The sequence below is a fragment of the Epinephelus fuscoguttatus genome, linkage group LG12 (assembly GCF_011397635.1).
Source record: "Epinephelus fuscoguttatus linkage group LG12, E.fuscoguttatus.final_Chr_v1".
Lineage (NCBI taxonomy): Eukaryota > Metazoa > Chordata > Actinopteri > Perciformes > Serranidae > Epinephelus > Epinephelus fuscoguttatus.
The window spans coordinates 25,773,304-25,797,044 of record NC_064763.1 but is presented as its reverse complement, the minus strand read 5'-3'; the positions used below and the strand labels follow the sequence as shown (position 1 = coordinate 25,797,044).

The window sequence follows — 23,741 nt, the reverse complement described above, 5'->3', positions numbered from 1 at the left end:
GCGAGCGGAGCCGGAAGGACAGAGCCTGACAGAAGGACGGAGCCGTGCGGTGTTGGGTCTGTGGTGCGCTAGCTCGGTAAAGATGCTGACCAATATCTCTAACGTGCTGAGGGCTTGCGCTCAGAGAAATGTAAGTAAACAGAATATAAACTATGGGCGGTTTCAGCCACACACATCATTACAGTCTGCCTCTAAGACCGCCAACTTTTAACTAAAACAGGACTGTTGTCGCTGTTCTGACCTTGTCAGGCCGAGTGATAGCTTGTTTGGCTAACACAGCTAATAAAAATGTCACAGTCTGCACAAAACCTAAACTCCTTATGACAGCTTCAGTGTTTTGGTGAAAAGAGACCCAGTTATTTATTTTCCATGCATTTCGTGTTATTAAGCTCTTTTGTTGTCATTATGGAGTCGGGGCTGTGTTTTCACACTGTGTGAAGTGAATCCAAATTGGCAGCTAAGTTAGCATTGGTAACTTCTGTATAAACTTCTCCTGTCAGATGGGGGGTGGGGGGCTTCCTAATAAACAGTCAAATGGTTTCATTTAGTTATAAAAGTAACTATAATATGATTTAACACCATGGTAACTAACCACTGGAGTTGGTTGCCCAGCATTTGGGCTGGACTCTGGACTGAATAGGAAATAAACTTGAGAAGACAAGTTTATAATTATGTAATTATAGGTATTTCACTGTGTTGTGATTATTGCAATTTGGGCGAGACAGGTATTGTGTAACTCTCTACTGTATGTTATCCAAAACTGACTGGAGTTGAATATGCATAGGTCTATTAGTAATATTATATAGGACTTTTATTTGCAACTAACACCTTTGCATGTGTTCTGTCAGAAACAGTGTCTATTTATGCTCTGCTGGTTACCCAAATATTATGTCTTACTAAACAGTAGCAGATTTTAGGTGTGGGAATCGAACCCCTGTGCACTTTTGGTGTCAACACAGTGTCAAAACTTGTCAAGCAGTGAAAGCTAATACTGATTATTAATATTGTTTACTTACTTTCGGTCATATTTAATAGATATTTTGCCAAGTTTAGACTATTTTCTTTGGACAAAACTGTTGTATAGTTGCTTGTGTTTAGACAACATTTAATGAATGACAGTGTATGACTTATTTTGTTAAATGGGAAAAAAAGGATTTGTAGAAAAACAAACAGAAAAGCAGGCACTGCCTCTCTGTCAATATCAAACCTGAGCAGATTTGTTTGTTTGTTTGTTTTTGAACTCCTTCTCTCTCTCATGGCAGGGAGCTGCAGTGGTCATGTCAGCACGCACATATTCTGACTTCACAACCGAGGCTTCTTTTGAAATAAAGGTAAGCTTCAAACACCAAGTTGCATTTCCTGCTAAACAGATCCATGCGTGAGGCAGTTTGCGTGTTATTATGGGTGTTTTCTTCCTTTCAGAAATGTGACCTCCACAAACTGGATGAGGGCCCCGCCACTCAGGTGGTAATGACTCGTGATGAGGGTCTGCAGTACTACCGTGTCATGCAGACCATGAGGCGTATGGAGCTCAAAGCAGATCAGCTGTACAAGCAGAAGATCATCAGAGGATTTTGCCACTTGTATGACGGACAGGTGGAGTGCGCTATAATTATTTTCTACACTGTGCATTAAGAATATAGGAAGAGTTTGACTTCAGTATTATAGAAATTATGTATATGTGCTGCTGTGGGAAGAATATTAAATGGCAGAAAAGTAAAATTTGCATAGATTGGGAAGTGTCCACACACGTATGCTCACATAGACGTCATGTCAAGCTGTTTGTTTTCTCCTCATAGGAGGCCTGTGCGGTTGGTATTGAAGCAGGAATTAATTTGACAGACCACCTGATCACCGCGTACCGCGCCCACGGCTACACTTTCACCAGAGGAGGGACTGTGAAGGAGATCATGGCTGAGCTCACCGGTGAGTTTGCAGTGCTTAGAATTTTGCATTTCAAGATCATTTTCAGTTCCAATCACAGTTTATTTTGAGATGGAAATAGTTCTTTTGTATTGCTTTCACCTCTGATGTCACACCCATGCATGTTTTTGCTCTCCATTTACAGGCAGAAAAGGAGGTATTGCAAAGGGCAAAGGAGGCTCTATGCACATGTACTGTAAAAACTTCTATGGAGGAAATGGGATTGTCGGAGCTCAGGTATATCAGCAAAGTTTACTGCAGGCTTTTTGAAAGCAAAGTGGTCAGTTCATGATTTAGTTTGTGTGTGTTTGTGCCATGTCCGACCAGTATGCTGTCAGTTTGGTGTCATTGTGATAAGTCTTCAAAGGGCTGAATGCAGGTTTAACTTGTCGGTCTGCTTTGATAGTGTTTTCTGATATTGTGGAAATATAGTGGTACTAAAGGAAGTTGACAAACATACTTATTTGTGCCTGTGTATTTCATAACGGCCTGCTGCTGTTAGAAATATCATTCAAGAAACCAAGAAGAACTTCTTAATATTATGTGTTTTCTTATGACATAAGTTGCTCTCAGCTTGATGCAACACCTAGACTTATGATTTATGTTAGTGCCAAACATATCACAAAAACAATTGTAAGAGTTTGTGTTTCATGAAGCAGCTTCTTGTAATATTTAAACAAGTGCTTCATACGTTAAGATTCACACAATGTAACCCGAGACATCTCTGAATTCTCGTCAGGTTCCCCTAGGTGCGGGTGTGGCTCTGGCCTGCAAGTATTTGGGCACGGACGAACTGTGTGTCTGCCTCTATGGTGACGGTGCTGCCAATCAGGTATGGGACAATTACTGCAGTTTTGGCCAAGCTTTATGTAATTACTTAATGGGGTTGATATCAGCTTCTCTCAAAAGTAGGAAACAGTCTTTCTCCAGTAATGAATGGTTTATATTTTACTAGTGTACTCCATCAGCATCTGTTCATCTGTGGTCATCTGGGGCCTGTAAACATTAGGACATTGGACTAGCAACTGTGTGTTTCTCTGGAGGAAGAACTGCTGCTGATCCTATAGTCTCCCCCCCCCCCAAAATGAGACCCTGTCTACATAAACCGACTTTAAAAGAATAGCTACTTTGCTATGTACTTCTAATTTAAGTTAACAAGGTCAACAAAACAAAGAGCCAACATGTCTTTTATTTTTATTTCACAGGGTCAGATTTTTGAAACCTACAATATGGCAGCACTTTGGAAGCTGCCCGCCATCTTCATCTGTGAGAACAACAGGTATGGCATGGGCACATCAGTGGAACGAGCTGCTGCCAGCACGGATTATTACAAGAGAGGAGACTTCATTCCTGGTCTGCGGGTACTGATCTTACTTCTGTCTTTAAACCTTTTTTCCCCCACTGATAAAACAGATTATAACAGAATACATATATGTTGTTTCTATATTATTGCACGGCTATGTTTTAATGTGAACAAGATATCTGGGGTTAGAAAAACATCATGACATTTCCTTGGAAAAAAAAGTGACTACTAAATAAGTGAAATGGAATATGATGCATACCTAGTACTAGGAGTGGGAATCGCCAAAGGCCCCACGATATGATACTTACTTCACGATACAATATTTTTGTGATTTTAAACATTTTGCGGTATGCTGATTATTGGGATAACATATACTGCGATATATTGTGATTACAGCTGCAATGATTAATCAATTAGTTGTCCATTAATAAATTCATTGCCAACTAATTTTATGATTGATTAATCTTTTTGAGTATTGCTGTAGAAAATAAACTCTAAATTTTTTTTATTTCAGCTTCTTAAATGTGAATATTTTGTAGATCCTTTACTTCTCTATGATAGTTAACTCAATATCTGTGGGTTGTGGACAAATCAACACATTTGAGGACATCATCTTGGGCTTTGGGAAACACTGATCAACATTTTTCACCATTTTCTGACATTTTATAGACCAAACAACAAATCACTTAACTGAGAAAATAATCGACAGATTTAATCAGCAATTACAATAAGGGTTAGTTGCAGCCATATTGTGATTTATGACCTTTTTTCAACTGCAAATTATGTCCCTGAAAGAAAACTTCGTCGTCATCTGTTTTATCTGTAAACTTTTTAGTGTGTTCATCTCACTTCAGTCATTTTTATTGCAGCAAAATGTATTAAGTGGACTGAAAAGGCAATTGTTACTCTAGTAGGCTACCAAAAGTTGAATTTGTATTACAACATAAAGAATTTATATAATTAAAAAAATGGATATTTGGCATCTGTGCATTGATACAACATTGCCAAAATATCATGATACAATGCAGTGTTGATTTTTTTGTCTTCTAGGTGGACGGGATGGATGTTCTGTGTGTCAGGGAAGCAACCAAGTTTGCAGCGGATCACTGCCGAGCTGGCAAGGTGAGTTGGAAACAGTGAACTACATCAAGCAGGACACGTGGTCGTCAGTGTCTCAGCTGAGTTATTTTCGTTCTGCTTTTCATCAGGGTCCCATTCTCATGGAGCTTCAGACCTACCGCTATCATGGACACAGTATGAGCGATCCTGGTGTCAGGTAAATGATCACAGTTACAGACCTTTGCAAATTTTAATTTATTAACAGTTCAAATAATTTTCTGTAACTGCTTATCTTTAGTGTTTCTTGATTATCTTTTAATCACTTTTTAATTAATGTGGTAGTAATTCTATTTATGCATTATTAATAATCTGACCTACAAATGTTACCCTCACTGTGCCGCTGCCCCTTGCTTCTGCCACTGTCCCCCAGTAGCCTTCGTGTACCCTCCTCCCCTCCGTAGAGGCCTTGCACAACCCAGGGATGGACTGAACTCACACTCTAACATTGCTATTGGCTTTAGCAGATGAATGGCTGGTTTAAATATAACAACATGGATTTCTCAAAGTTCTAATGAGAAATGTAAACACGCTACTCTATTATCTTTATACTGATTATGGTTAGTGAAAGTAATGTACTGCTGGTGATCACGATTTGAAAGTACCTAAAGGGGACCTATTATGCTTTTCCTTATTTTCTGTCACATATATAGTGTTACAGTGTTAGATGTTTATATTAAACGTGGTCAGAGTCTTAAATATTGAGGTAAACGCATGTAAAAATAATCCCAGATGTAGCTCACGGACCATTGGGATCCTCAGACCATTGGGAACACTTTGTTTCCAATATTTTTTCTACTAGTCAAGTCAAGCTGACGTCAGCTCGTGACAGATTTCTTTATATGTTCATCTGTTTCAGACACGCTACTGCAAGTATTCACATTACATAGCTTAGACTGCTACGTGTAGCTACATGCTAATGTCAGAGAAACGTGTAAGCTTGGTTGCTGATGTTGTTAATTTCTCCTCAGTGTCTGATCATATTCCTGCTGGAACAAGTCCAGTTCTGAAGATTTTAGTTTAGCCTTTTTGGTTATTTTTCACGGTAGAAAATGCTTCCAAACGCTGATCAATCAGAGTAGACATTTTGGTAGGCACTAAGTGGAGCATTACAGACAGGTGTTCCAGCACAGACAATATGAGGAAAATGTAGTGTTTTTAGAACATTAAAGCATGTTAACAATAGAAACCCAAAATACAAGTATGAACAGTAAAGTGAGCATAATACGTCCCCTTAAAGTTGTAGAACTTGGATTTGGTGTCAGCTCTAAAAAACATGATTGTATTAGTGCATCCCTACAACATCCCTGCACCAATCTCTCCCTCTCAGCTACCGTACACGTGAGGAGATCCAGGAAGTCCGTGGTAAGAGTGACCCCATCTCCATGCTGAAGGACCGCATGCTCAGCAACAACATGGCCAGCGTGGAGGAGCTCAAGGTAGAAAATATTTTCAGCTTGTAAAATGAAAAGTGCTGTTGCCCAGTGAAAAAAAATCTGCATATTGGTATCATCCATTATATTTTGAAACCTCATTAATCCAGGAGTCTCGCTATGTGCTTTTAACAAGCTAGTCGATTCTAGTTATCCCAAAAATGCATTAAGAACAAAATCACAAAGAGAGAGAAGCATATTTTATTGTGATGATTCCCTTAATGGCCGGAATCGAAACGTATTTGGGGTAATGAAACTGAAACCACACGTTACTGAACTATTAATCAAACATCCTGAGGTGGTCATGAATGCAGCAAACTACGTAAACAACCTATAGTGCAAAACATCTACATGTACGCTGTTGCATTTATAAAACAGAAGCAATACAGTACTGTAAAAATAGATTCAGGTTTATAGTCAGTTTTTTGAGCCAGTCAAGTGCACTTAATAGGCTGGTTGTGCCAGAATTTCGCATTTTAGAAAACCATGGAGCTGCCGTCGTCTTTTGAGGTTAAAGACATTGTTTAGGAGATCACACACAAAGCTGCAGTGCTTTGAACACAGGAGAGTGTTACTTTCACTGGTTTCAGCTTCTGTATCATCATCACCCTCACCACACACAAGTACTGTAGTTGACAAGGATTATCACACACCAAGTTGCATTTACCATTTGTATAACCATTTGTATATTAATTATTCACTGCATGTTACCTTGAATTTGACTTTGTTTTTCTCATATGCCTCTACAGTCAACAGAATCCAAAAAAATGTGAACATTGTTCATAAATTAAAGTAACTGTGGCCATACTTAACAACAGCACAAGTTGTGCTGGTCAACTATTTCAAGTGTTACAGTTTAAAACACAGTACAAACAGTCTCATGCACGGCCAAGCAGTATACCTGGTTGAGAACATGAAGTATTCTTATACCATACATTTTCTAGTTCTCATGTAGCAGACTAATGCTTAGACAATTCACTGTACTTATTTTTCCTAATTGAACAATAGCAGTAATTCAGTAGCATGTGTACTGTTAATGTCATACACAAATTGCTCTAACTTTCTGTCTCACCTACGTTGTGTCCGTAGGATATCGATGTGGCAGTGAGGAAGGAAATTGAAGATGCTGCCCAGTTTGCCACCACAGATCCTGAACCCCCTCTGGAGGATTTGTGCAACCATATATTTTCCAACGATTCACCCCTGGAGGTGCGCGGAACAAACCCATGGTCCAAGCTGAAGTCTGTCAGCTAAAGTTTTTTCATCCCCTCTTTTCATCACGTCATCCACCCAGTAATAAATCCCCCCCGTCCCGCCCTGCCCCGCCCCGCCCTGCCCCGCCCCTCACATATACGCACGCATCATACAACGTACCATAAACTAGTGCCTCGGACCCAGAGCTTGAATCATCAGCAAGTAAATTAATTTCAATGCTGTTACAGTTTAACAGCGGGGACCATATTCACAAAGAGAATAAAACTTACAAAGAGTGACAAGAACTTTTAATCTGATAATCTTTAAATGGTTTCAGTGATCCAAAAGTGCATTTCTTCATCAGTGTTGCCACAGTCTCATGAGTTTCTGTGCCATATTTATTTCTATTTTTTGTAAAAACTTTTAATCAACTCGTCACACTGTAGAGATTTCACTACATGTTTAGTAATCAAAATCACCTTGACATTGCTGGATTATTAAAAGTCTTCACCTTAATGTAAAAAGTACAGTCAACAAAAGTTGTGAATTGATAACTGATTATTTGTCTTTATTTTAAGAGGGCAGCTCAAGAACATGTGTAACCTGTTGTATTTAAATTATATTCGCTTTTCTCACCATTAAGCACCAATGTGGCGTTCACAGGAATCACGTAGACGGTAGAGGGCAAACTGGATATCACTTTAACGAAGAGCAGAACCATAAATTAGGTGAGGCCGGCAGAGAATATGGGTAAAGGTAGAAGGCATTGCCATTCAAGATTTAAATATCTGAACTTTCGCTGTCCCACATGACGGGATTTTCAACTGGATGTTGCTTCTTCACAAAAGGTGAAAACATATGATCTGGACATCAGTTGACATTAAAAGAAAAATTACAAAAAAATAATAAACTTGAATGATGTTGCTTAATATGTTTTATTCCATTTTTTGAAAACAATATGGCATCATCATCACAAAATATCAGCATTCATGTTTCGTTTCACTTTGTTTCTGTGCTGTCCACAAGGTGTTGTCCATCTGCCGTCTACCAACTGCCTGATCGCTTGTGAGCACAGCATAAGTCATGGTGTTATAAACATGGCCCCAATTAAATATGTTAAGTCGGTTCTAAATTTGCTTGTTTGATGATTATCTCTGGTCACTTTTGAGGTGCTGTAAATCAAATGTTCACCCGTCACTGTTTATCTCAGAGACAGACCTGTAAAAATGGCTTTGTACTCTTTATACTGAAGTGTACGTGATACATCAGTTTGTCTTTTTTTAAAAATATAACCCTTTTTTTAAAAGGCAGCAGGGTAAAGACTGTTGTTACTTTAAACACTCTCAATAATGTCTCCCTTTTCTTTTTCTGTCAATATGCTGTAAACAGGAGAGGGTGAGGAATACCAAGGGAAAGGTTTGAAATATTTATCTTGCCAAACCAAACATGTGCCTGGCAGATCTCATGTTATTTAGAGGATGAATGTGTCATCTCATGTTTGTAGCGCACTCCAAGCTGAGCAGCTGATTCTGTGCGTTTAAAAGTCAAATGGTTGAGGACGTGTTCAGCAAGTGTGTTTACATTCATAATGTGTTAAATTTGCAGATGCTCTGGTGCTCAGGTGCCTTGTACGAGTCTCAAGACGCAAACCTAAACTGCTCATTTTCATCTTTTGGGAGAAGTTCTTATTCGATTTCTGATGTACGTGTGTGGAAATATTTACACTCAGTGCAGTCAATTCAAGCTGAAACATCTACTGCCTGCAACAGTGACGAATGGAAACATGATGGCTTTTAGTCAGGGTGCATTCAGCAGCTAAGCTTCACTATACACCTGAAGTTTCCAAATCAAAGCGAGATGGCTGGTTTAGTAGCTTTGTGTGCTACTTGTGTACTTGCATATGTCTCTGATATTTGGTACATCATTGGCTCAAAGACAGGGATACATGGACATTTTGAATTTCAGTCTGTTTTCTTCCTTCTCAAGTACTGTTGTGAAAAAATGTCTGCACTGATACCTCAGGTAGCAAAATAAAACAACCTGCATATCAGCATATACTCCTAACAGCAAGCTGCCATGTTAACCTTCAGTCAAACAGTGTAACAGTGGCTGTAACCCTTTGAAGGGTGCCAGAAGGGAAGGGTCTCCTCTATGTGATGTGAAAAGTATTTAATCAAATAACAAGACAGACTAAACTTTAAAATGTCAGTTCCTGTCTTAACACAACTGAAAATACCTGCATTGTGTGTATTTGTTGTCGTAAACTGTTACATTGAGGGTCGCAGATGACGCAGGGAAACGCTCCATGGAAACATTGGTTTTATGTGTGCACCACTGTAATAAAAAGCTGTAAAATACTGTATCTGTCTCTTCGTCTTTGTCCGTTTGTATGTAAGGTGAATTGTCCAAACTTTGTCCTTCAGTGAACAGGCCTTCACCTTAATACCTTTTATGACCATGCCATTACAGATATGTTGAAAAGCCACAAAATGAATCCCCTTATGTGTTTGTTAACACCACCGTGTACTACTGCTACCTCTGTTACTGTAGTGAAAGGTACAGTACAGCTCATTCTGTCAGGTATGAAATATTCATCAGAATGTGCGACCATCTCATAAATGTGGTTGATAGTATAGACATGTCCTCTGAAATGTATTTTATTGCCACTTAACACACATTACAAATGCACACATTGTGTTGATAGGTCATTCTTACACAGGCTCCCCCGTTTCTTAATGTTATCCTGACAAAATGATAATAAAAATGTTTACTTATTGTTTATGCAGCAGCATGATAGGACAAATCTGATTTGGATCTGAACGAAATGATTATTTTTTGTTTGTTTTATAAAGATACCATTTTTATGTGGTAGATAGTGGCGTTTTTAAAAGTGCAACAAGGAAAATTTGTCATGAGATAGAATTGGGAAATAGTACAAGGCCCAAAGGCTGCCTCAAAGTTCAGAGAAGCTGGGATGCTGTGTAAAATGTAAATAAATGCAATGATTTGTAAATCATTTTTGACCCATGTTCAATTGAATACAGTCCAAAACAGGATATTTAATGTTCAAACTGATAAACTTTCTTGCTTATTGTAAATAAATACTCTGAATTTGATCCCTGCGACATCCCAAAAAAGCTGGGACAGGCTCATTCTGCAACTGAGCATTGAGAAACATTTTGTTGGCCTATTTGCCCACACAGTTTTTCACAAAGTAGTGAACCTTGCACCACCTGTTAACCTGTGAAATGTTTTAACAGGTGTTTTTTGAGCATTGAACATCCATTTTTGAAAATCCCTGCATTCTGTTTTTATTTATGTTTTACACAGCATCCCAACTTTTTTTGGAGCTGCTGTTGTACGATAAGTGATGTGTCATTGCATAGTAATGGACTACCCGTGGTGTGTTTGGTGAGTTCGGGGCTGTTTCTGATTAAACAAAAAGGATGTTACTCATTGATGCAAAGCTCTATCTCTGTAGGGATCCTTTCTATCATGTTGTCAGACACTCATAGTAACAATCTGAATCTGTCAGTGACCAAAACAAGCTTTATTTGGATGTACATTGACTGTGCACAAATGCCTCCAGTGGTTAGTTTTGTCTGTTTTTTCTCTCTTTCTCCCACAAATAAATTTTGGCAGTAAATGTCTGATTCAAGCTATTTAGATCTGGTTATAGTAAAGAGTCATCAAAATATGATTGGAGATGACATACTGACGGATTAACAGATGGATCAGTTGAAGAGAAAGTGGAAACTAATGTAAAAGAGCTGAAAATATGCAGAAGTGAGGGTGAGGTGTGCAGGTGAGCTGAATCAGGGTTGTTCCTGTCCTTCAACTTGAACAATGTTTTGAGATGAAATATAGTATCCACAATGCAAATCTAATATTTATGTTGCATATGTGTAAATTACACACACACACACACACACACACACACACACACACACACACACACACACACACACACAGAGAGAGAACAGAACAGGAGAGTTTAGAACAGAACACGGAACCTCTTTGACTGCCTGAATCTCTACAAATACCCCCTGCACTTGTCAGTCTCACACTGATCTCACTGAGAGAAGACTACACACACAGTTGTTTCGTCTTTGAACAATTGAGTTGTTTTTTTGAAAAAGTAATGGAGAATTGCAACTTGTCAAAGATCTGCCTCCCATTTCGGAAGTGGATCCACAAGAACAACGAGGATGGTGGTGTAAGTAATCAACTCTTTTGCGCACAAAAACACAAATATTCTCCCAGCTCTGAAAACTTGAAGCTAATGTTTCATCAAAAAGACTCCAGACTGCTACACTTGAATTGTTTTCGCTACAATTGAAATTCTAAATCATATTTTTACTGTGCTGTTTCTCATGTTACCTACAGTATCAGTTCAGTTACTTTGAGTTTTGTCAAAATAGGTAACATCTGTGTATTCTCAGAGCTCTGACAGTGTTACAGTATCAACTATTCTGCAAGTTTTGCTTTGTTTTGGTGGAAAGTATTGGTTTTGAGAAGCAGGAATGTGGTTTTAAGTGCAGTGTTTCATTTTGCAAGACATATATTGAGTTTTCAAAAGAATAGTTTTGTGTTGAGAGTTTTGAGAAGTTGAGCTACAGTTTCAGGAAATGTGCTGAAACAACTGAGAAAAACTGTCATCTCTGACCTTCCTTGTGTTCATAACTGAGTCAAAGTGGATCATCTCAACTGCAATGATTACCAAGTTACTCAGTAGTGCTGTGCTTTATTTCCACAGCAAACTGGGAGCCACAGTGGACATCAAAATCCTGATGGCTCGACCAGTGAGTCCAGCATCCTGGACTCCCAGAGGGCAGGGAGGGCTACGCTAGTTCGCCAGGCAGAAAACCTGTGCACTGCGACAAAAGCCCGAAATGACGCTGTTCTGGGGAGACTGGGCCTCCCCGTTCAGGACGTCACCCGGCCTTCACCTCGACCACCACCTTTACCAAAAAGAAGCATCAGATCCCCTCAACGAAGAAGGAGGATCGCCCCTCGTTCAGATGTTCCTCGTTTGAACACCGAGGACATCGACAGACATCAGAGTCCTGGAAGTCTGGATGAGGAGGACGACTCCTTCTGGGAGAAGGTGCTTCTTGGCAGCCAGATGGCTGTTCTCACATGTAAGGAGGCTCAAATGGCAGACGGAGACCAGAGCCCAACCTCCTCCCTCAGCTCGGTTGATTGTAAAACACCCAGTGAGCTGAGGGCCATCGCTCTGATTGAGGAACCAACAACTCCTCCTCCTCCTCCTCCTCATCGAGCAGTCCCACTGTTCAGGAGAAGAACGTCTCGTCTGCCTGTACTTTCAGCCAAACAGAGTGGAGCAGGTCAGTTCCTCAAGACAAACTCTTTTAGGGACAGGTGTGGGAACCCCTGCTGTTTCTTCCAGTTGTTTAAATTGTTAGACTCATACAGCATGGGATTTTTTTGCTAAATCATTGGACATCAACTCAAATATTAAAACACTATTACAAGTACAACACTTACATCTAAGTTACCCATTGGGTATGAGAACAGTCGAAATTTATGTGATCCTTTTTTTTTGCCCTAACAGAGAAAGAGGTAGCCGATGGATGTAGGCTACAATCGGCTAAAGGGAAAGTCGAGGCCTTTGTGGAGAGACTGAAAAGCCTCCAGCTCGCCTCCATCCCTTCACCTCGACCTCCAGCAGCTCCAACGATGACCCCTGCAGTGGCACCTAAAAGGATCCCTGCACCACCTACCATGACACGCCCTGCACCTGCTCCGACAGCAACCCCTGTGGAGACGCCTTTGACACCCACCCCTCCAAGAGTTCCCCAGGCCAAGAAACGAGGGACTCGACCCAGGGTGGCCCTGCGTCCCGCAAAAGCCGTCAGCGTGGCAGGTAAGTTCTAATATCCTGAATAATTGTAGTCGAAGCTGTGAACTGTACTCATGGGTTTCTTATAGTTTTTTTGTAAAGAATTATAGTAGCTACTGTGAGTACAGTGCTATGAATGACAGGACATGTGAGTAAAGACTGTTTCGCTTTTTACCAGGCAAGGACACAACCACCGACCGCAGCCCTAACGCTGCAAAGGATAAAAAGGTCAAGAAGACGGAGCTACAGCCGTTGACCGACCCTGTGCAGAGCCTGTCTGCCTGTTTCAAGCTGCTCTCCTTAGATGACTGGTAAGACACCGACAACACAGAGCAGTCTGCAGCTTAACAAATGTTTAATCTTAAGTCTGTCATGTTGCAACTACTTTGACATGAGTCAGTGTCACATCAATATGGAGCCAGTACATGTTGGTAACAATAACTTTTATGAGGTTAGTTATACTTTACATTTTAACATACAGGGAGAAGAAAATCGACGGCTTGAAAATCATTCAGGCTCTTGCACAGCACCACCCAGACACACTGAGGACAAAACTCCATGAAGTATGTCTGGTTCTCATCGAGGAGGTATTGTACACACTTTCCTCTTTCTATCTACAGTGCCCTCCAAAAGTATTGGAACAGTGAGTCCAATTCGTTTACTTTTGTTGTAGACTGAAAACATTTGGGTTTGACATCAAAAGATGAATATGAGACAAGAGATCAACATTTCAGCTTTTATTTCCAGGTATTTACATCTGGATTTGATACACAACTTAGAAGATAGCATTATTTGTAATGGAACACAAAATTTTTAGGTGAGCAAAAATGTTGGAACATATAAACTTAAAATAGATTAAAGTGAAATCCTTTGCTTTCAATAACTGCATCAAGCCTGTGACCCATTGACATCACCAAACTTTTGCACTCTTCTTTTGTGATGCTTTTCCAGGCTTTCACCGCAGCCTCTTTCAGTTGTTGTTTGTTTCGGGGGGTTACTCCCTTCAGTCTCCTTGGGTTTAAGTCTGGAGACTGACTTGGCCAGTCTAAAACCTTCCACTTCTTGCCCCTGATGAACTCCTTTGTTGTTTTGGCAGTGTGTTTTGGGTCGTTATCTTGCTGCATGATGAAAGATCTCCCAATCAGTTTGGTTGCATCTTTCTTTAAATTAGCAGACAAAATGTTTCTGTAGACTTCTGAGTTCATTTTCCTTTTTCCCAGAATTTTTGAGGCTCATCTCTGTACCTTTTGGCAAATTCCAGCCTGGCCTTCCTATTCTTCTTGCTAATGAGTGGTTTGCATCTTCTGGTGTAGCCTCTGTACTTTTGTTCATGAAGTCTTCTAACAGTAGATTGTGATACCTTCACTCCTGCCCTCTGGAGGTTGTTGCTGATGTCACTAACAGTTGTTTTAGGGTCTTTCTTTACAGCTCTCACAATGTTTCTGTCATCAACTGCTGATGTTTTCCTTGGTCTACCTGTTCGACGTCTGTTGCTTAGTACACCAGTGGTTTCTTTCTTCTTCAGGACATTCCAAATGGTTGTACTGGCTATGGCCAATGTTTGTGCAATGGCTCTGATTGATTGTCCATCTTCTCTCAGATTCACAATTGCTTCTTTTTCACCCATAGACAGCTCTCTGATTTTCATGTTGGTTCCACCTCTAAATGCAGTCTGCACAGGCAAAATCTATCGTACCCAATCTGAAACTGAGCTCAGACATTCAGTGCTATTTATTGTTTGAATAATCAATGTAATTGGGAGACACCTGGGCAACAAAACACACCTGTCAGTGACATGTTCCAATACTGTTGCTCTCATGAAAAATGGGTGGGTTCAAACAAAAGGTGCTATCTTCTAAGTTGTGTATCAGATCCAGATGTAAATACCTGGAAATAAAAGCTGAAATGTTGATCTGTTGATCTCTTGTCCCATATTCATCTTTTGATGTCAAACCCAAATATTTTCAGTCTACAACAAAAATAAAGGAATTGGCCTCACTGTTCCAATACTTTTGGAGGGCACTGTATATTTGTGCATTTTCATTTGCCAACATGTCTCTATGAATGTGCACACTACAGACTGATGATGTTTATTCTCACTATACAGGTGAACAACTTACGCTCAACCGTTGCTTGTGAAGCAATGGACACCTTGGCAGAGCTGTACGTTCACCTCCAAAAGGCCATGGACCCTGAGGCAGAGGGAACAGGCCGAGCCTTGCTGCTGAAACTGGCACAGACAACAAGTGCCTTCATTCACCAGCAGGCTAATCTTGCTCTCGATGCCCTGGTAGACAACTGCAGCCATGGTCGCGTTGTGAGCTCTCTTTTGAACGCAGGCCTGAGGTAAGAGGAGAGAAGAGGTTTATTTTATCAGCAAAAACCTTAAAACAAAGTTAAATAGGATAACGAAACATAGTATCTCATATTCCCCTGTCTTTGTCCCTCCTCAGCCACCGATGTGCAGCAGTCAGAGGCAGCATGGCTCAACATCTGCACCAGCTGGCTGACAGCCTGGGAGCAGCTCGCATCTTGACAGCAGGAAGGACACTCACAGAGCGCTTCCTTCTTGCTGTCTCCAAGATGTGTGTCGATGGTGCACCAGAAGTGAGGTGAGTTATCAAGTTCTTTAGATTTAGTGTAACATGTTGCACAATCTTGTGATCTTGTAGCTCCTGTTTCCACAGTCATAATTTAATTTTTCTGAATACTGAGCTAAATGAGATATGTCTTCCTCCACAGGCACCATGGACAGATAGTCCTCTTAAAATTGGCCAACCACAAGGACTTCATCAAACTGTGGACAAAGATCATTCCAGTAAACCAAAGATCATCACTGGACAAGATCTTAAAGAAGGCCAAGAAATAGAGGGCATCTGAAATATTATTTATTTATTTATTATTCAGCTATCTATTTATCTATTTATTTATTTATTTATTTATTATTCAGCTATCTATTTATCTATTTATTTATTTATTTATTTATTTATTTATTTATTATACTGTTCATATATATATGTATATATAAATGTAAATATGTATAGTTATATATTTTTATATTGTAGTAATCACTGTCCAAAATACACATTCATAATCATTTACAATGTGTCTATTACTTTGTCATTCTTAATGTCCATACTGTGACTTTACTTGTTCTGTTCACATTGACATTTATTGCCTGTCCGTCCTGGGAAAGGGATCCCACCTCTGTGGAGATTCTCCTCATCCATACGTAGGGTCTAAGGACAGAGGGTGTCATATGCTGTTCAGATTGTGAAGCCTCTTGAGGCAAATTTGTGAAATTTACTATATAAAATCAATAGTTTTACAAAAAGTGTTAACCTAAACTTTCTGTAAGATACTTTTTCTGAACTCTTAACACAGCAACACACCTGCCTCATACAATTAGCCAATTCGTCAATTTTCTGCTTAAAACCACATTTTGTTTATTAAATACCTACACTACATTTGAAATTATATTAAAAAAACTTTCTCTATGTACATGAACTCTATCAAAACACTACCTGCAAAACTACCTGCTTACAATAAACAATAGGAAATCCATTGTTATTTTTAATAATTTAGAGTCATTTTACCATAACCACTTTGTATATTGTGGTTGAGTGTTGAATGTGTGCATTTTTGGCAACATATTATGTAAAAATTAGTCATCTTACTTTTTAGAGTGTAGCCTGCAGTAGTGAGTGATTAACAAAATAAAATCCAACATGTGTAGAAACTATAACACACATCAGAAAAAAATAAAGGCACAGCCGGGGGAAAACACAAAAATGCAAACATAGAAAAACAATTTAACAAACAGAATCTGTTTAACATTTAAGGATGTCGACGTCATTTCTGTCCACAGAAAAAAATATATTTTTGCATTTAAAGTAATTTTAATAAAAAAATATGTTATACTGAATGCAGGAATTCACCCAGTGTTCAGAGCAGCTGCCATATACAGAAAATCCTGATAGTTTTAGTGAAAAATAGTTGCTGATTAATATCTGTATGTGTAGGGATGAGGCTACAGGAAGATAAAAAGTTATGCTGGAAGACAAAGAAAACCAAAATATGCATTTGAGCTGCTCAGAGGACATTGCAAATGAAATGCATTGTGATTTACTGTATGCCTATTAGAAATCCTTTAGTGGATGTGAAATTATTAAGGCAAAGTAATAAAATATTATCCTAACATAAAGAGCTTTAAATATATGGCTGATGTGGCCTAAAGACACAGTACAGACATGCAGGGAAGGGAATACAAGTAACATTTCAGGTTTAAGTATATAAGAAATGACTGAGAAAACAAGAGAAGCAAGGGGGAAAACAGATAACAATGACAACATTACAAAAACAGGACAGTAATGTAAGCCAAACCAGCCATTAAAAGGAGATCATGTACTGATAGAGTAAAGGAAATATGTAGCAGCGACACGCGGAGCTAAGGAGGAAGCAGTAAGAAAATGGCACTCTACTGCTTATTACCAGGAAAAAAAACACCATTGCCAGATACTGTAAATCTACATTTAGACCAAGTTTACAAGTCTGGCTTACTGGACTGTCACACTCTATTGCCCTTGAAAAACGTACTTCTATGATTAAGGGTAAATATTCTACTTTTGTTAAGATATGGGGATGTTTTATGACATTTCTGGGGAGGGATACGGCTACAGAAGTCTACTTGTCTTACTTTCTTGAATGCAACAAAATTATGTGCAATATCTTTCCTTTAGACTGTCAGTATTTGTATGAGCGCCACAAATGGGCAGTATACAGTGGAGTGCAAAATGCTCTAAAAAGAGCTATCGTCACATCAACTGAACAATAAAACAATAAATTTGAGAGCAAGCATATTAGCTTGTGCATACAACTTGCAAAACTGTCTGCGGATATCTTCACCATCAGATAAATAATTGACAATATAATGACCAAGATATTTAATCTCATCACACACTTTAAGAGCAGCACCAGATCAGATGAATTCAGACATTCAATTGTCTTCTTTACTTCTAACAAGCATAATGTTGCTCTTATTGGCGTCATATTCAATGTCAAAGTCTGCACCACAGTTAAAGCAAATCTACAACAGCTGTTGTAGGCCGGCACTATATGGGCAGAAGATTATCAAATCATCTGCATACATAAAATGATGTAATAAAGCATTGCAAACCATACATTCTGTATTATATGCATTCAACATGCATATCTGTTTATTTTGAACCTTGGAAAAGACCTGTCATAGCAGTTAATATTAAGATGATGCCTGACTGTGAATGATCAATTTCATACCATGTAATATTTGAAGTATATCAAAAATCCAATGAAAACACTTGTTTTAAAAAAGGAAGAAGTGGTATGTTGAATTATGGCAAGGCAACTGTGTTTATTTATTTATGGAAGTGGGTTGAAGAGTTTCATTTAGTTTATTTCAGTCATTTTCCAACTTATAAAACACAAATGTACTGGGAGATTAAATGCATGAACATTAAGTTAATGCTTTTTTTTAGAATTATAAAACAAAACAGGAGCAAAAAGGTATTGTTTTTATCAGATCGCTTTTAAATATACAGAGCAATAAGAAACTGTATACAGGCCTATTGTCTGCCCAGATATCCCAAACACATTTCACATACACTTTGGTGTTCATACTTCACGTTTATATTTGTTAATCATCTTGTGTTTAAATATTTTTTTAAAATCTAATGTGTGTATTACACACTTTCATTTCTGTTTCTAACCCATTCCCCAAATTTACTCCATATACTGCAACACATCTTTGTTCATTCAGTTCATACACTCATTCTCTTATTTCAAACAACCTCTGGATAGTTTGGCAACAAGAGGAGAGGTGTGTGTTGAGGGAATCTGGCGTTAGGAGCTAATTAACTCCAGGAGATGGCAGTAATGCAACAATAAGGACGCCGGATGCTGCAAAACCTGGATGAAGAAGAAGAAGAGGAGGAGGAAGAAGCCTTCTCAAATCCTGCCAAGAGGTGCCAGTCAGCGCTTGAGTGCTCTCAAAGGGACACAATGGAGTTTATCTTGCACATTAATGCAAAGAAGGAGCTTTTCCGTGCGCTGTGCACCGCTCTCCTCCTCTTCCTCACCACAGTCACGTCTGCAGAGGAAGGCGCTAGTGTGAAAAACTCCCAGTGTCACAACTACGCGGGAGGACACGTCTATCCCGGAGAGGCTTTCCGCGTGCCTGTGTCTGACCACTCTCTGCACCTCAGCAAAGCCAAGAGTGAGTTTGTGTCCTGAGTTCATCCACAGGCGGATAGTTTGTGTGTGCGTAATGAGAATGCGCAGTTGTTGTTCTTGCAAACAAACGCAGCTGCAGCTTCAGTGTGCGGATCCTGCTCCTGTCAGGACAATAGAAACACACTGAGGGTGTCAGTCTGCAGCTTGTGTTCACATCTGACTGTCTGTGTCTCGCAGGTTAACACTCAGACAACAGTTTAAGGTGTTTCAGTCACAGATGAGGCCTAACTTTTAACCAGCTGTTTTTGTAGGACACGTCATTCTGTGAAATTCATTGGATTGCGCTCCTCCCTCCGCCCCTTGGAAACATGACTGCTCCAAATAACACCAGGGGGTTGGACAAAATAACAGGAACACTCAAACTAGTAGATGCAGTCATAAAACTCACGTGTTCATGCAGAGTCCATATGATAAATACATAATTACAGTCTTGTAGGCAAAGCAAGTGTTGGAGTTAGTCATTATCTGTAACACTCATACAGTTTAGTCTCTGTTTGTCATGTGTCATCAGGAGATGTGAGACTTTACCCCATGCCACAGTGCCAACTTGTGCACCAGCAGACATGCGATCTGTACTTGCTCACTTGCCGTATGTTGCTCATGTAATGGAAACAAACTTCTACTTGCAGTGCATAAGCAATGTGAAGAAGAAAAGTCTTTAAAGTAACTATGGAATATTATCTCAGATGTGCAAAAACTAAAAAAGAGGGGTCATAAAGGTTTGAATATTTATTCATCATAGGGCTGGGTGATATGCAGAAAATTAAATATTATATTTTGACTAAGTACTGTTATTGATATTGCAGTGATACTGTAGAGTTGACTGTTGGTCCCAAAATATTCACACAAATATTTGATAAATGATCATTAGTAATGAGGATATAATGACTAACAAATAATGGACAGGGTGTCTACAGGTCCTTAAAAGATCTTAAAATGGTTTGTATTCAATGTTACAACAATGCCTTAAAAGTCATTAAATAGTCTTGAATTTGAACATTGTAATCTAATTTCATGTATCCATTTTTTTGTGAAGAGTTTCTGTGTAAAAGTCCACATATCTAATGTTACAAATCTTTAAAAAAAACAAACAAAAACAAAATAAAACTATAATCCTGTCATTTTACTTCATACTTGCATTTACCTGTTGTCAAAAATGTAGGTTGACTTAACTCACTCTGATAACCATATTCCCACGTAACACTTACCTCTGCACAGGACCACACACTACATACTACTTGCCTGTGATGCTTAAATAAGTTAACATAATTTGTCCAAATTTAATTTGTCTAACCCTAACCCTAAATTTGGTTAAAAAGCATTAAATTTACCTGTCTGATACCTGTAGACACCCTGATAGAGCAGCTAGATCAGTCTTTACTGTAATGCAGCCTTTAAAACCAGGAAAAGACAACACTTACAGTATTACGATATCTTGTCTCAAATCACAACATTAATATAATATCGATATAGCCTATTGCCCAGGCCTTATTTATCACAAGCAGGATGCTTTGTTTCCATTTCCGTGGACTGGTATGTGTAAAAGAATAGAGAAAAAATATAAGAGAAACATTTCAAAGAACATATTTAGGTAGAGGAAAATGATAAAAAAAAAAAACAAAACAAAGAGAAAAAGTACATTTTGAATAGTAAAGTACAAGTAAGTAATTAAAGTGGATAGACATAAGAATACAGAATAAAATGTGAGTATTGGCATGCTATGGATAAAAATATAGACGTAGAGGTACAATAAAAGATTAAAAGTAAATTCATATAAAGTACCAGTTAAAAGTTTGGACACACTTTCATAGTTATTAGAATGAGAAAGTGTGCCCAACTTTTCAATGGTATTGTGCCTCTGACAATTATACTGCACAATTCAGTTTAATTATATATACACTGGACAACCTTAACCTCAAAACATACATTAAGAGTTTAATCAGTAGCTCTAAAAGTGTAAGAGTAATCAAGATTATGAGAGTCTCAGTGTGCCATTTGAAAACAAAAGCACTACTGTAATCTTTTAGTCATTTGCTGCGTCAAAACACAAGTCAGAGATGTTATTAAATCACAGTTTCAACTCCTGGTTTTATCAATCCATGTATTTCTCTTCCTGTTGCAAAGTTTCAAAGCTTGCACCAAACTGGGAGGGAACGGCCGTCATTAACGGGGAATTCAAGGAGCTGAAGCTGTCGGACTACAAAGGCAAATACCTTGTCTTCTTCTTCTATCCTCTGGACTTGTGAGTAACATCTTAGACACACATTACGTAAACACTTTATTGGTGTAACTGCACGTGAGTCTGTTTGATGTAAATGTTTTCTCTCTTGTGCAGCACGTTCGTCTGCCCCACTGAGATCATTGCATTCAGCGATCGCGTGCACGAGTTCCAAGCCATCAATACAGAGGTGGTCGCCTGCTCTGTCGACTCCCAGTTCACCCACCTGGCTTGGTAGGAATGCAAGATGCCCTCAGATTTTACTGGCTTCAGATAAAATCCTAGTAATAATCAAATGATCTAAATACTTAGGGGTTAAGGCTGGTGTTAAAGTGTGAATCATTCAGCTACAGTTGAAACAGAGCTTTATTTTTTTCTCATATTTCCTCTTAACAACAGGATCAATACGCCCAGGAAGCAGGGTGGACTCGGACCAATGAAAATCCCTCTGTTGTCTGACCTCACACACCAGATTTCAAAAGACTACGGAGTCTATCTGGAGGACCAGGGACACACGCTGAGGTACAGCTTGACATTTATAGCCGTTATCAAAGTTTTACAGGCAATTAACTCAATAAAACATTGTTACGTCACTCTGAGGTGCTTTAGAAGCAAAAAGAAACATGTTAAACAGGTAGGATAAAACTGTGGTTATTTAAACAACCGTGTAAAACTTAAACAGTAACCAACTAACAGTAAGTCATACTTGAATCTCACCTGTCCATGTCTCTCTCTCAGGGGACTCTTCATCATTGATGGCAAAGGCATCCTGAGGCAGATCACCATGAACGATCTTCCAGTGGGAAGATCTGTGGATGAGACTCTGCGGCTTGTGCAGGCCTTCCAGTACACTGACAAACACGGAGAAGGTACGAGGAGCTCATTTAAACATACTTGGATACCAGTAGCTGGTTTGCAGTGGATTTTTTAAACTGTTTTAGTTTTGCTGACTGCATTATGTGTGTTTTTTGACAGTGTGTCCAGCAGGATGGAAGCCAGGCAGTGACACAGTGAGTATCACCTGCAGCTGTGATTGATTTGGATCCTTGGTACTCACGATATTGTGTGTGTTTTGCAATATTGAAAGCATTTACGTCTCACAAATAACTTAAGAAAAATGGACTTCCACTGTGAGCACTGCCTGACTAGATTCTAAGCAACATTTGTGATGCACACAAAGCAGACTAGGTTGTTATCAGGGATCTGCATTAGTCACAGCCTGGTTACAGCACATTCTAGTCTATATCTGTCTTGACTGTACTAACTGTGCACTAACTTCATTTATTCTCTCCCGCAGATCATTCCCGACCCCTCAGGAAAGCTGAAGTATTTTGATAAACTGAACTAAATCTGTGTTCCTGTCGTTCCAGTCTGTGAAATCCAGCACTTACTGAAAGTCCAAATAAAATGTGTTTTCCTAAAGTGCCGTCCGTCTGCTCTTTTAGATTCATCTGACTGAGTCATCGCAGCAGATGACAGTTTCAGCTCAGATCATACCTTTTGTTTTCTTGAGAGCAGAACGTTTCAAAGCCTGCATCACACTGGGAATGAGCAGCTGTGATCGATGGGAATTTACCCAGTGGCAGCCAGGTGCTCACCAGCAGCACCTGATTACAAAGACTCATCAGACACATTAGCATACTTGCTGTACCAGTTGTGGTGTTTTATACTTGCGTTGACTGCCTTGGAAACTAGCCCCAGGCGCTCAGAAGGTAAAGATACTGTCCCTTAAACATTTGCACAAAGGATGAAATAAGTTTACAATGGAAGTGGTTTGAGGGCAAAACGTCTGTGCGTTGGAACATTAACTACAAGTGTATAGCTGCCTAATGACCAACAGAGTTTGCTGACAAACAGCATTGCAAGGTAATTTTCAAAGTTAAAGGAGAAATTTGCCACATTTTGAGTAGATATCCAGTCAGTGTTGATGGTAAATGAGGCACTGAGTCACTGAGGCAATAAATTCCTCACTGTGCGCTGTCTTGACATAGAAGCTGAGTGTTTCTGCTTGCACAGCCATTATTTAAGTGCCTAGACGCACCAGGATGCATTGCACGTCTGAGGTTCTGACGCTCAACTCCCAAATACTCTCCAAACCTGCCTAGCGCGTGGAGGTGGGCGTCTGAAAAGCATCTGAAATAACTTCACTGTTCAACTAAAGCACTGGGGAAAAAAAACAACATACATTTAATAAGTTTTATCAATGACAAACAGGCCTTATTGTACATTGCCTGGAGGCTGTGTAGTATCACCATAATGGCCAAAAGCTATTTGTTGGCCAAAACAAAGTGTTAAGTGACAAAAATACTCACTCAGTGATCACCTGTCCTCTTGGCCCTGCTGGCTTTGGTTTCTTTCCCAGTTTATCTTCGCAACCCTAAAGGACTCCAGTGATTTTTTTCTCCCACCAACCACAGTAAGCCC

At 39.3% G+C, this 23,741-nt stretch overlaps 3 protein-coding genes across 3 annotated transcripts; all 3 read left to right on the top strand.

Annotated features, from left to right (window-relative positions):
- pdha1a (pyruvate dehydrogenase E1 subunit alpha 1a) lies at positions 1–9,329 on the top strand. The gene is made up of 11 exons (XM_049592077.1): positions 1–130; positions 1,263–1,331; positions 1,423–1,596; positions 1,800–1,926; positions 2,069–2,160; positions 2,663–2,755; positions 3,129–3,284; positions 4,277–4,348; positions 4,435–4,502; positions 5,673–5,781; positions 6,865–9,329. Exons 1-11 carry the CDS (start codon positions 83–85, stop codon positions 7,027–7,029), a joined length of 1,173 nt encoding a protein of 390 aa, XP_049448034.1. The 5' UTR covers positions 1–82; the 3' UTR covers positions 7,030–9,329.
- Positions 9,330–11,110: 1,781 nt separating this feature from the next.
- LOC125898616 (crescerin-like protein che-12) lies at positions 11,111–15,701 on the top strand. The gene is made up of 9 exons (XM_049592462.1): positions 11,111–11,185; positions 11,726–12,317; positions 12,545–12,684; positions 12,757–12,856; positions 13,011–13,143; positions 13,314–13,419; positions 14,940–15,178; positions 15,286–15,444; positions 15,575–15,701. Exons 1-9 carry the CDS (start codon positions 11,111–11,113, stop codon positions 15,699–15,701), a joined length of 1,671 nt encoding a protein of 556 aa, XP_049448419.1.
- A 3,073-nt stretch (positions 15,702–18,774) lies between these two features.
- On the top strand, positions 18,775–22,739 carry prdx4 (peroxiredoxin 4). The gene is made up of 7 exons (XM_049592585.1): positions 18,775–19,082; positions 21,224–21,341; positions 21,435–21,551; positions 21,717–21,839; positions 22,056–22,186; positions 22,293–22,327; positions 22,615–22,739. Exons 1-7 carry the CDS (start codon positions 18,869–18,871, stop codon positions 22,663–22,665), a joined length of 789 nt encoding a protein of 262 aa, XP_049448542.1. The 5' UTR covers positions 18,775–18,868; the 3' UTR covers positions 22,666–22,739.
- Positions 22,740–23,741: the final 1,002 nt, after the last annotated feature.

Bases quoted from the DNA above. Each gene is read 5' to 3' on its own strand.
- pdha1a (XM_049592077.1), top strand. From the start codon at position 83: ATGCTGACCAATATCTCTAACGTGCTGAGGGCTTGCGCTCAGAGAAAT. The intron at 2,161-2,662 runs GTATATCAGCAA...AATTCTCGTCAG, and splicing joins ATGGGATTGTCGGAGCTCAG to GTTCCCCTAGGTGCGGGTGT. The intron at 4,349-4,434 runs GTGAGTTGGAAA...GCTTTTCATCAG, and splicing joins ATCACTGCCGAGCTGGCAAG to GGTCCCATTCTCATGGAGCT.
- LOC125898616 (XM_049592462.1), top strand. From the start codon at position 11,111: ATGGAGAATTGCAACTTGTCAAAGATCTGCCTCCCATTTCGGAAGTGG. The intron at 12,857-13,010 runs GTAAGTTCTAAT...GCTTTTTACCAG, and splicing joins AAAAGCCGTCAGCGTGGCAG to GCAAGGACACAACCACCGAC. The intron at 13,144-13,313 runs GTAAGACACCGA...TTTAACATACAG, and splicing joins CTGCTCTCCTTAGATGACTG to GGAGAAGAAAATCGACGGCT.
- prdx4 (XM_049592585.1), top strand. From the start codon at position 18,869: ATGGAGTTTATCTTGCACATTAATGCAAAGAAGGAGCTTTTCCGTGCG. The intron at 21,840-22,055 runs GTACAGCTTGAC...TCTCTCTCTCAG, and splicing joins GACCAGGGACACACGCTGAG to GGGACTCTTCATCATTGATG. The intron at 22,187-22,292 runs GTACGAGGAGCT...GTTTTTTGACAG, and splicing joins CACTGACAAACACGGAGAAG to TGTGTCCAGCAGGATGGAAG.